Here is a 12,053-nt window from a genome sequence, read left to right as displayed (position 1 = left end):
CAGCTCTGGTGAAGAATTACTCAGGATAACACAAGAAAATTCCCGAGCAACAGTGTTCAGAGTTGCTCAGCTGAAGAGCAGGAACGACGACGTCTTCTCTCCACGGTGGCTGGGCTGCTTCTCTATTTCATTTGTGTATTTTCTTTGTCATTTGTCCCATTACACCAACATTTGTACAAAATTCAAAAACCAAGATGGCGAGTCTCCTCTTTTTTTTCGATAACATACTTCTTTTAAAAATACAATATAGGGCATCTATTTACCTATAAATTACCGTATTTCCAGAAAATATATACAGTATTTTCCACAACTTCCTAGCATCCCTTTGACTCATCTAAATCTTCAGCTTCCAATTGTGACCCCTTGTTTCTGCGTCCTATCTCTGGAACATCCTGTCTCTGTCCATCTTGTCTATTCCACGCAGTATTTTGTATGCCGTTATCATGTCTCCCCTGACCCTCCTGTCCTCCAGTGTCGTCAGGCCGATTTCCCTTAACCTTTCTTCGTAGGACAATCCCCGTAGCTCTGGGACTAGTCTTGTTGCAAACCTTTGCACTTTCTCTAATTTCTTGACGTGTTTGACCAGGTGTGGGTTCCAAACTGGTGCTGCATACTCCAGTATGGGCCTGACGTAAATGGTATACAGAGTCTTGAACGATTCCTTACTGAGGTATCGGAACGCTATTCTCAGGTTGCCAGGCGCCCATATGCTGCAGCAGTTATCTGGATAATGTGTGCTTCTGGCGATGTACTCGGTATTAAAGTCACTCCTAGGTCTTTCTCTTTGAGTGAGGTTTGCAGTTTTTGGCCACCTAACCTATACTTTGTCTGCGGTCTTCTTTACCCTTCACCGACCTTCATGACTTTGCATCTAGCGGGGTTAAATTCGAGAAGCCAGTTGCTGGACCAGGTGTCCAGCCTGTCCAGATCTCTTTGTAGACCTGTCTGGTCCGCATCTGTTTTAATACTCCTCATTAACTTCACATCATCTGTGTGTGTGTGTGTGTGTGTGTGTGTGTGTGTGTGTGTGTGTGTGTGTGTGTGTGTGTGTGTACTTACCTATTTGTGGTTGCATGGGTCGATTCACAGCTCCTGGCCTCTCCTCATAGCTGGTCAATACTAGGTTCACTCTCTCCCTGCTCCATGAACTTTATCGTATGTGTATGCGCACATACATAATATCTGTATGCCCAGAAAACTATTCTACAACAGTTTAAGCAATGTTTGTAAAAATTCATTACAACTGAGCTGCTGCTGCTGCAGTTTATAAGTGGCGGGTGAGAGTGTTAAGTGGTGCCACCTCCAGCCCGTCCACACAACCACACCACTACACTCTCCACACCAAACTTGTTAGGTAATGTGGGTTTATTGTAGCCTGTGTTAACAGGGTTAACATGTCTTAATATGAGTTACAGCTCTGACAGGCTAATTAACCGTACATTGTGGCTAAAGTATATTTTTTGCTGGTGTTATACTGGATAATATCGTCTGCATATAATCAGCTGACTGAGCCGGTTTCTGTATTTTTGTTGTGTATTATTATATATTCCTGGAGAACGCTAAACCTACAGGGATATAGCACACAGAAAGGGGAGTTAAATCCAAGGAAGGGGAACACATGCCCAATTCTTTAAATATAAAGCCCGTCATGTAATCCTAGAAACATTCATTATTACTTACTAAAATTTTATTAAACACCATATTTACTACCAGTCAATTTTAATTTTGTACATTAAACATTATTTTATACTTCTCATAACATTTTGTAGCCAAATTTTCAAGTTTTTATATTCAACCCCAACCTTTATATTATCCCTTGTACCTGTGTACCTGTCTACCCTCTTACTATCATATTATAATCAAGACATTACCATTGTTATTTTTTTACTATTATTCTTTTGGTACTTTAATTGTGAATTTTATTTTGTCAATTTAAATCTAGGTATAATCTTGATCTTGTCAACAACCTATACCAGACTCTAGTGCAATTGCAAGTACCATTTCAAATTGTATTTTTATATTATAAGTTTATATTATAATTCCTACCATCTGCCCATTTAACTTTGCTTACCATTACTTAATTTTAGTCCCTTATATGTTTTCTCCTTTATTTTAGCTTTATATAACTATCCTAGTTTATATATTCACAATTGTTAAAATAATCAAGGTGCTATTCTTAGGTGCTAAAGTAGAATAAGTTCACAATTTTGCCATTATATTCCAAAGCTCATTTTTTTGATTACCACTTTATTGGTCACCACAACCTATATTAGTCCCTTTTATATTATAATTTTATACTATAATTCTAACTTTAAAAAATTACCTTTATAGTACTACCTACTATCATATTCCCAAGCTCCACTATTTGATCATCACTTTATTTGTATTAGTCCCTTAGCTCATTATTTTACATTTGTTAAATAATCCAGGTGCTATTTTTTAGCTTAAGACTATTTACTTTGTTTTATACTTAATTCAAACTATAGATTCACTACAAATCTTATGATTACAAGCATTGATCCTGATACCAACCTCTTATTTAATGACTTAAATGAATCAAACAGTAACTGTAATTACTACACTGCAGAACAATCAAAGGCACTTCTCAGTGCCAACAACAACATAACTATATTTAACTACAATATCAGATCTTTAAGCAAGCATTACGATGACCTCATAGCATTACTAAATTCCTTACATGCCAATATGTCCATCATTACACTAACTGAAACCTGGCTAAAGCCTGATAGTACAGATGTCTTTGCCATTCCTGGTTACACAGCCATACACAACTGTAGGCCAGATCAACAAGGGGGTGGCACAGCCATATACTACTCAGACCAACTAGAATGTATCACTAATACTTGCACAAGGGATGAACATGGGGAATATATAATAGCTAAATTCAAATCAAAGTACCTACAAAAACCTCTCACATTGATAAACATCTACAGAGTTCCACAGTCAAACATTAGCCAATTTAGTCAAAATCTAGGAAGTATGATAACTGATGCACGCATGAACAAAGATCACTTACTACTCTCAGGTGACTTCAATATAAATCTCCTGCAAGACCAGGACCCACACGTTACTGAATTCACAAACACAATGAGTAACTGTATGTTACTACCAACAGTAACAAAACCTACAAGAGTTACAGAGACTAGTGTTTCCCTACTTGACCACATCTGGACCAACACCATATCCCCTTTAAAATCAGGCATAATTACAGATAATACCACAGACCACTACCCTACTTTCCTCATAACAACTCTTGGTAAACTACCCCAAGACACTACTAAAGTCACCTTCAGACTTCACAATGAGGCAGCCATTAATAACTTCACAACAGCAATAGCAAACATTGATTGGCACACTGAGCTAGAAACCTATACAGATATTGACTAATGTATTAATAATTTTCTAAAAAAAAACCCAATACCTCTATAACAAGCACTGCCCTAAAAAAACTAAACAGATGACAGCAAAGAGACTGAACAGTCCCTGGCTAACACCCAGCATTCTCAAATCCATAAATACAAAACACCAATATGAAAAACAGTACAGAATGGGTCACATAACCAGAGACCAAACAAAACGTTACTCGTCAATCCTAACCAGCCTGATAAGAAGGGCAAAAAAATTGTATTATGAGAACAGATTATCCAACTTACGAGGTGATATAAAAAAGACCTGGAAAACCCTATCAGAAATTCTGGGAACAAAAAAGATATCACGAAATAGCGAAATAAAATTAGCAAAAACAGATGAACCCCAACTCCCACCAACAGAAACAGCAAACAGACTCAATGATTTCTTCTCCACTATAGGACAAAACCTTGCCAATAAAATCCCAAGCTCAGATACCCCACCAAATGACTACCTCACCGGCAACTACCCGAACACACTGTTCCTAGCTCCGACTAACCCATACGAAGTCTCCCTTATTATCAACGCACTAAAAAACAAGGCAGGAGATTTAAATACCTTACCACCCCTTATATACAAAAAAGTGTCACAAGTGCTATCACCAATCATTGCAACACTCTTTAACAAATCCATTGAATCCTCCACCTTCCCTACAGTACTCAAAATAGCAAGGGTCACCCCGATCCACAAAGGAGGAGACCAAACAGAGTTGAATAACTATAGGCCAATATCCAACTTACACCCTCTCTCAAAAATCTTCGAAAAATTAATTCATAAACGAATCTACTCCTACCTTATCTCCCAAAACATACTCAACCCCTGCCAATTTGGATTCAGGCCTAATAAAAATACTAATGATGCTATTATACACATGCTAGAACATATATACACTGCAATAGAGAAAAAAGAAGTCCCACTGGGGATCTTCATTGACTTACGTAAAGCTTTTGATACAGTTGACCATGACTTGCTCCACGTAAAATTGTCACACTATGGTATAAGAGGGCACTCCCTCAACTACCTCAAGTCTTACCTCAGCAACAGAAGCCAATATGTGTACGCAAATGGGGCAAACTCTTCTGCACAACCAATTACAGTTGGTGTCCCACAGGGAAGTGTCCTTGGCCCTCTTCTCTTTCTCCTATACATAAATGACCTTCCAAATGCTTCGCAATTACTCAAACCCACACTATTTGCAGATGACACTACATACGTCTTCTCTCACCCGAGCCCAGTCACGCTAGCCAATACTGTAAATACCGAATTACAGAAAATATCTACCTGGATGAGGACTAACAAACTTACACTAAACATTGACAAAACCTACTTCATTCAGTTTGGTAACAGAGCTACAGATGTCCCTCTTAACATAATGATAAATGGATCACCTATCACAAAACTAACAGAGGGAAAATTCTTAGGAATCCACCTTGATAATAGACTCAAATTTCATACACATATACATCAAATTTCTAAGAAAATTTCCAAGACTGTAGGCATACTATCGAAGATACGGTACTATGTTCCACAGTCAGCCCTCCTGGCCCTATATCACTCTCTTATTTACCCCTATCTCACCTATGGAATTTGTGCATGGGGCTCAACAACAATTAACCATCTCAGACCACTAATTACCCAACAAAAGGCTGCAGTTAGAATGATAACAAATTCTCACTACAGGCAGCACACTCCACCAATATTCAATACACTAAACCTACTCACCATACAAAACATCCATACTTATTACTGCACCTATTACATACATAGAACACTTAACTCTGATATTAACCCTCCCCTCAAACATCTCCTTGCCAACCTCAACAGAACACATGACCATAACACAAGGCACAGATCACTCTTTGATGTTCCTCGTGTCCATCTCACACTATGCAAAAACTCAATGCACATAAAAGGCCCTAAAATCTGGAATTCATTACCTGTAAATATAAAAGAAACACAACCTGTTTATAAATTCAAGTCTCTTCTCAAAGATTACTTACTCACCCAAAACCAAATAAATACTGAATAACTGAACATTATAAATTGTATATCTTAAATGTTTCTCACAATTATATCACATAAATGTTAAACCTAAAACCCAATCTAACTTTATTATTTTTTAAATACACTACCTAACAGAATCACTACCTAACTGAATGCAACCATATGACCTGTCTTTGTAATACTCACTTGTGCTTTATAGTTATCTGTTTACATTAATGTTTTATCACTGATTTCATCATTGCTTAGTAGCAGCGCTGTATAGTCCTTGTGGCTCAGCGCTTCTTTTTGATTATAATAATAATAATAATCATTGCTTAGTTAATCTTAAGTTAATTTTAAGCCAGCCCGTAATGCTATGCATAGTATAAGTGGCTTTGGCATACTGCTCTTATCTGTATTTTTTTTGTACCTCTGTATGTGTGCACAAATTGGAAATAATAAACCATGGTCATAGGACCTGTGGTATTGAAGACCTACAGTTTACAGTGGGTCTTTTTCAGGTCTTTTATTGGGAATTCTTTTTCCAAGACTCGACTAGGTTTATTTACTAGCACTGTTTGACCCCTACAGGTTTAGTGCTTCCTCGAGAATAATAGTGTATTGGCTTATGATGATGACCCCTAAGGAATTGTATCATTGCTCCATTTCCCTGAATTAAGCCTGAGTACCTTCCATCCCTCCCCCACAAGTGCTGTATATTGCATATGGGTGTAGCACTACCCCAGGATTATTTGAGCATACAAACAGAGGTACAAAAAAAATATAGGTAAGAGCAGCATGCCAAAGCCACTTATATGCATAGCATTACGGGCTGGCTTAAAATTTACTTAAGATTAACTAAGCACAGAGAACTTTCACGGCGCGCATAACGGAGATAAAACACCTCAATTATTGGGAGCGCTTGAGGTTCCTAAACCTGTATTCCCTGGAATGCAGGAGGGAGAGATACATGATTATATACACCTGGAAAATCCTAGAGGGACTAGTACCGAACTTGCACACGAAAATCACTCGCTACGAAAGCAAAAGACTTGGCAGACGATGCACCATCCCCCCAATGAAAAGCAGGGGTGTCACTAGCACGTTAAGAGACCATACAATAAGTGTCAGGGGCCCGAGACTGTTCAACTGCCTCCCAGCACACATAAGGGGGATTACCAACAGACCCCTGGCAGTCTTCAAGCTGGCACTGGACAGGCACCTAAAGTCAGTTCCGGATCAGCCGGGCTGTGGCTCGTACGTTGGTTTGCGTGCAGCCAGCAGCAACAGCCTGGTTGATCAGGCTCTGATCCACCAGGAGGCCTGGTCACAGACCGGGCCGCGGGGGCGTTGACCCCCGGAACTCTCTCCAGGTAAACTCCAGGTAAAGATGTAATCAGTGATAAAACATTATTGTAAACAGATAACAATAAAGCACAAATGAGTATTACAAAGACAGGTCATATGGTTGCATGCATTGCTGTACATTCAGTAGAATGAAGTATTCTGTTAGGTAGTGTATTTAAAAAATAACAAAGTTAGATTGGGTCTTAGGTTTAACATTTATGCAATATATTTGTGAGAAACATTTAAGATATACAATTTATAAGGTTCAGTTATTCAGTATTTATTTGGTTTTGGGTGAGTAAGTGATCTTTGAGAAGAGACTTGAATTTATAAACAGGTAGTGTTTCTTTTATATTTACAAGTAATGAATTCCAGATTTTAGGGCCTTTTATGTGCATTGAGTTTTTGCATCCCCCCAATGAAAAGCAGGGGTGTCACTAGCACGTTAAGAGACCATACAATAAGTGTCAGGGGCTCGAGACTGTTCAACTGCCTCCCAGCATACATAAGGGGGATTACCAACAGACCCCTGGCAGTCTTCAAGCTGGCACTGGACAAGCACCTAAAGTCGGTTCCTGACCAGCCGGGCTGTGGCTCGTATGTTGGTTTGCGTGCAGCCAGCAGCAACAGCCTGGTTGATCAGGCTCTGATCTCCAGGGAAACTCCAGGTAATAGCGTGAGATGGACACAAGGAACATCAAAGAGTGATCTGTGCCTTGTGTTATGGTCATGTGTTCTGTTGAGGTTGGCAAGGAGATGTTTGAGGGGAGGGTTTATATCAGAGTTAAGTGTTCTATGTATGTAGTAGGTGCAGTAATAAGTTTGGATGTTTTGTATGGTGAGTAGGTTTAGTGTTTTGAATATTGGTGGAGTGTGCTGCCTGTAGTGGGAATTTGTTATCATTCTGACTGCAGCCTTTTGTTGGGTAATTAGTGGTCTGAGATGGTTAATTGTTGTTGAGCCCCATGCACAAATTCCATAGGTGAGATAGGGGTAAATAAGTGATATAGGGCCAGGAGGGCTGACTGTGGAACATAGCACCGTATCTTTGATAGTATGCCTACGGTCTTGGAAATTTTCTTAGAAATTTGTTGTATATGTGTAAGAAATTTGAGTCTATTATCAAGGTGGATTCCTAAGAATTTTCCCTCTGTTAGCTTTGTGATAGGTGATCCGTTTATCATTATGTTAAGAGGGACATCTGTAGCTTTGTTACCAAACTGAATGAAGTAGGTTTATAATAATAATGTAGGTTATAATAATGATGATGGTGAGGGGATCTTGATCCAAGGAGTTGAAACTACCATACTCTCCTCTTAGATCAAATCTGAATGCACCACCTTTCTCCAGGTCCTGGATGACCTTAAGTTTAATATCCTCCCATAAATATAATAAGTAAAGTGATGCCCTCGTATTTCCATTCCCAGACTTGCATCAAGATTTTATTTCTTTGCAAAGGTTACAATGTGTAATTACAATTTTGGCATAATTTTAATATTTTACAATAGTTTCATATATGGTAGTAAAATATAAGGAATTTAGCTTGAAACATTTTAAGGTTGAGGCTTTGACTTGAACTCAGAAAAAACTTTCGTTTATGACTTATAATTTTTTTTTATTTATAAAACAATTTGCAGTAACCTTTGTAATGGTAATTACACTTGTTTAAATACAAATACTAATCTATATTTCAACATTACTGCACAGGACATAAAATCTGAAGCCCCATAGAATGCATAGCATCTCAAGCAAAACTTGGACCATTTTGTACTTAAAATTACTTTTATTTTTAATTTATTTTTTCTTTAAGGCATTTTCCATTTATCTGTAGGATTTTTATATGGTATTAATTAAGCAGTTTGTTAACTGTTTAGGTAAGACTTGAAGAGTCTGTGGATACCCTGCTGATAGTTTTTTTTTATTTTTTACATATTTTGTGACTCAATGTTAAATACCTTTTATAGGTATTTAACATTTTATAGGTAATAGTTAGGGCATAATATTGTTCATCAGATACAATAACTAAGTATAGTATCAACTGAATAAGATCCCCTTAATCTTGATGGGTAACTAAAATTTTCTGTTTTCTTACTTGAGTGTATACTGCCCTCTAAAATTTTGAAACCAATGCTAGGTATACACAAGTCTGTTGTTATTTTTTTTTTCTTGAGTGCAACCTTTGGTCTACTTGTGGATTCAGCGCTTAGTTTTGATTATAATACTTGTGCTCATGTATTTCTGGCACAAATGAACAGCTCCTTTTGTCCTCAGGATGTTCTCCCGTGCAGCCTCTACCTTGGTTCGTCGTGTCTCTCTTGTGGGCACTAGATCTTATTCTGATGGCCCAATGGCCTTTACATTTGCATCACAAAATCAGGTGAGCATTTGTAATTAATCATACAGTATTTTTATTTAGTGCTTCAGATAAAAATAGTGGCAGTAAATTCGTAGTGAAAGATACCTTGAATTCCAAAAATACATACTGTAGTACAGTAGTAATCCACTGTATTCTGCTTGAATATACATACTGTGCTGATCTGTATGCAGCTGTATTATAACTGATGGCTGAAAACTAACACAATTATTAACATATTACAGTTACTGTATTAATTATGATAAGTAGTTATTTTATATATATGTACCAGTAAAACTTTAGAGGAAGTTTTCATTTCTTGTCTCTTTACAGGTGTTTTACAATGGAGCAGATGTGAGGCAAGTTGATGTGCCATCATTTTCTGGGAGTTTTGGTATCTTGCCAAAACATGTCCCATCTCTAGCAGTATTGAAACCTGGTGTTCTAACAGTTTTAGAGGCTGATGGAGCTGCTAAAAAATATTTTGTCAGCTCTGGCATTGTAACAATCAATGAAGATTCTTCAGGTTTGTGTCATAGCACAGTGCAGTAATTGTTTTATGATACCTATTCACTCTTAAAATGCTCAAGGAGTTGTATTATTTTTGATTTACAGTGAACTGAGAATTTGAAGTATGTAATACATTTATATAATATTTAAGAATTTTTTTTTTAAATGTTTTATATAGTACTGTATATGGTTTTATGAAAAAAATTTAAATGCTACATGCATGAATCCCTCAAGGAAGGTGCCTTGATACCAATAAGGGGATCATGATCAAAGGAACTGGACTTGTCCTCCCTTTCCTTGGATTGAACCTGAGTGCCTCCTGTTCCCCAGGCATTATATGATTCCTATTCCTAAGGCATTTTACAACTCCTTTACATTTAGTGCATGCTGATGAAAACAAAATACTATAGATAATTATTTATTATATTTTTACTGCAGTTCAAATTCTTGCTGAAGAAGCTGCTGGAGTTGAGGAACTTGACCTTGGCGCAGCACGAGATATTCTCTCCAAGGCACATTCTGAGGCAAATGCTGCAACAAGTGAAGAGGCTAAAGCTGAGGCATTGATTAAAGTTGAAGTAGCAGAAGAATTGGTTAAGGCTGCTGAATCAGGATAAGCTCTCTAATATTGTACTGTATTTATACGTCACTTTCTTCAAGGGGGAAAAAGTAGGAAAAAAAAGAGAGAAACTGAATATGGTGTAAATGTCAAACATTTCATGTCAATAAAAATGTTCACCAAATGTGAATAATACCACATGAAATCCATTTTTTCTTGGAAAATGAAGATATCCATACTCTGTTTTATAAGCATGGTCACCCAATAGCCTGTATCAAGTTATAATTTTATTTTGACTGATTTCTTAAGAGCAAATGGTAATTTTATAATGTCCATTGTGTATTTTACACATGGCAAGTTGTAGAATGGGCTATACTTTATTAAAAGAAATATACAATTCATCAGTTTCAGTTCTTTAAAAGAATTGCTCTCAAATAGCCTACATATTCAGGAAACAAGAAGCTTATTTACTTCTCTATAAATTCCATATTGTACAATTTTAATGTAAATAAAAAAGATTTGGTGTTGACAATTTTATACATATTCCAATTTATTTTAGACCTAGTTCTGCCTTTGACACAGACTCCCTCCTTGATTTTTTGTCAGTACAGTTTTACTACACCGACTTCAATTTTACTTTCACTTTAGCACTCTCCACGACCCTTACTGATTCTGTCTCTGGCATACTCTTCACCTTTGCCAGTCTCTGATCTAGCACATTACATCTTCAGCACATCTTAACCTGCAGTGCTGTATGACCCTTGTGGGTTTAGTGCTTAATTCTTATTGTAATAATAATTACCTAGTATTACTGGAAACTCATATACTGTGAAGGTGCCATTATACTGGCAAGGGGGGGCTCTTTTCCTTGGATTGAACTTCAGTTGCCAACCATTCCTCAGGCATTATATGACCCCTATGGGTTTAGTGCTTGCCTCTAATTAAAGTGTTCTTAAAACATTTACTGTATACAGAATACATAAAAATCAGAGTTAACAGGAAGGTTATTTTTGGTTATGGCATAGATCTGTATTTTGGTTATTTAGTCTGTTTTGTTGATGCTTCTGACATGCTGGAGTCCTAGATAATTATAAAAAGGGCGCTCTATAACAAACTGCTGCTTAATTTCAGAGGCCATAGATACATCTATAAGTCCTGCAGAAGTGGACCTAATGTGCCCTTCAGGCAAGCAATAACCTAAATACTTTGTAGGGAGTGGTTTGACTTTCCATTTTGTTTTTAATTGTAATTTGTGGATTAAACATAACCATGATAACCTTCCAGGTGATTCTGACCCCTCGTGTATTAGTTTATTAAAGACGTGCTGAACTAGTATGAGTCGTCCAGCATTTACCTCTGCAGCTCTTTGTGTGCTACATATTTTTTTTTTACTGTGCCTGTATTTTGATTTTTTCCAAATTATTTTATCTTTTAAATTGCAGGCACCTGCTTGGATTTTGGTGAACTTTATTCCAATATTAACTCCAATGGGCTTTTTAATCTTTTTAATTAAACTAGGGCATTTTAAACTAAAATGAAATTTTTAGCAAGTGCTCATGAATGATAAATGCACATCCTTAATCCATTTCAGAAGGTTGGTCAAAATCCGAAATGGACGAAAACTGTAGTAATATTTCCCGTAAGAAATAATGTAAATCCAATTAATCCGTTCCAGACACTCAAAAATATTAATAAAAAATACATTTTATAGAGAATAACTATAATTTTACATACAGAAAATAATGAGAAACAAACATAAAGCACTAATTTTAATGAATAAATGAACATTTAAATCACTATTACATACCTTTATTGAAGACTCTTGCTGGCATATGGAAGAAGGCGAGGAGGGGGGAGAGAGGAGAGGTTATT

At 36.9% G+C, this 12,053-nt stretch overlaps 1 protein-coding gene across 3 annotated transcripts; it reads left to right on the top strand.

Moving 5' to 3' along the window:
* The first annotated feature begins 1,207 nt into the window (after nucleotides 1-1,207).
* On the top strand, nucleotides 1,208-10,713 carry ATPsyndelta (ATP synthase, delta subunit). 3 transcript variants are annotated; one of them, XM_053789109.2, is made up of 4 exons: nucleotides 1,208-1,354; nucleotides 9,031-9,136; nucleotides 9,446-9,638; nucleotides 10,061-10,713. In XM_053789109.2, exons 2-4 carry the CDS (start codon nucleotides 9,032-9,034, stop codon nucleotides 10,237-10,239), a joined length of 477 nt encoding a protein of 158 aa, XP_053645084.1. In that variant the 5' UTR covers nucleotides 1,208-1,354; nucleotide 9,031; the 3' UTR covers nucleotides 10,240-10,713. The 3 variants fall into 3 exon arrangements, with proteins under 3 accessions (XP_053645084.1, XP_053645083.1, XP_053645085.1); XM_053789108.1 differs by lacking the exon at nucleotides 1,208-1,354 and adding an exon at nucleotides 1,364-1,451; XM_053789110.1 differs by lacking the exon at nucleotides 1,208-1,354 and adding an exon at nucleotides 1,374-1,514.
* The last annotated feature ends 1,340 nt before the right edge of the window (nucleotides 10,714-12,053 follow it).

This window comes from Cherax quadricarinatus, chromosome 44 (genome assembly GCF_038502225.1).
Source record: "Cherax quadricarinatus isolate ZL_2023a chromosome 44, ASM3850222v1, whole genome shotgun sequence".
In the NCBI taxonomy this organism is placed as follows: Eukaryota; Metazoa; Arthropoda; class Malacostraca; order Decapoda; family Parastacidae; genus Cherax; species Cherax quadricarinatus.
The sequence above is the reverse complement of the archived record's forward strand: the minus strand, read 5'-3'. Positions and strand labels throughout refer to the sequence as shown.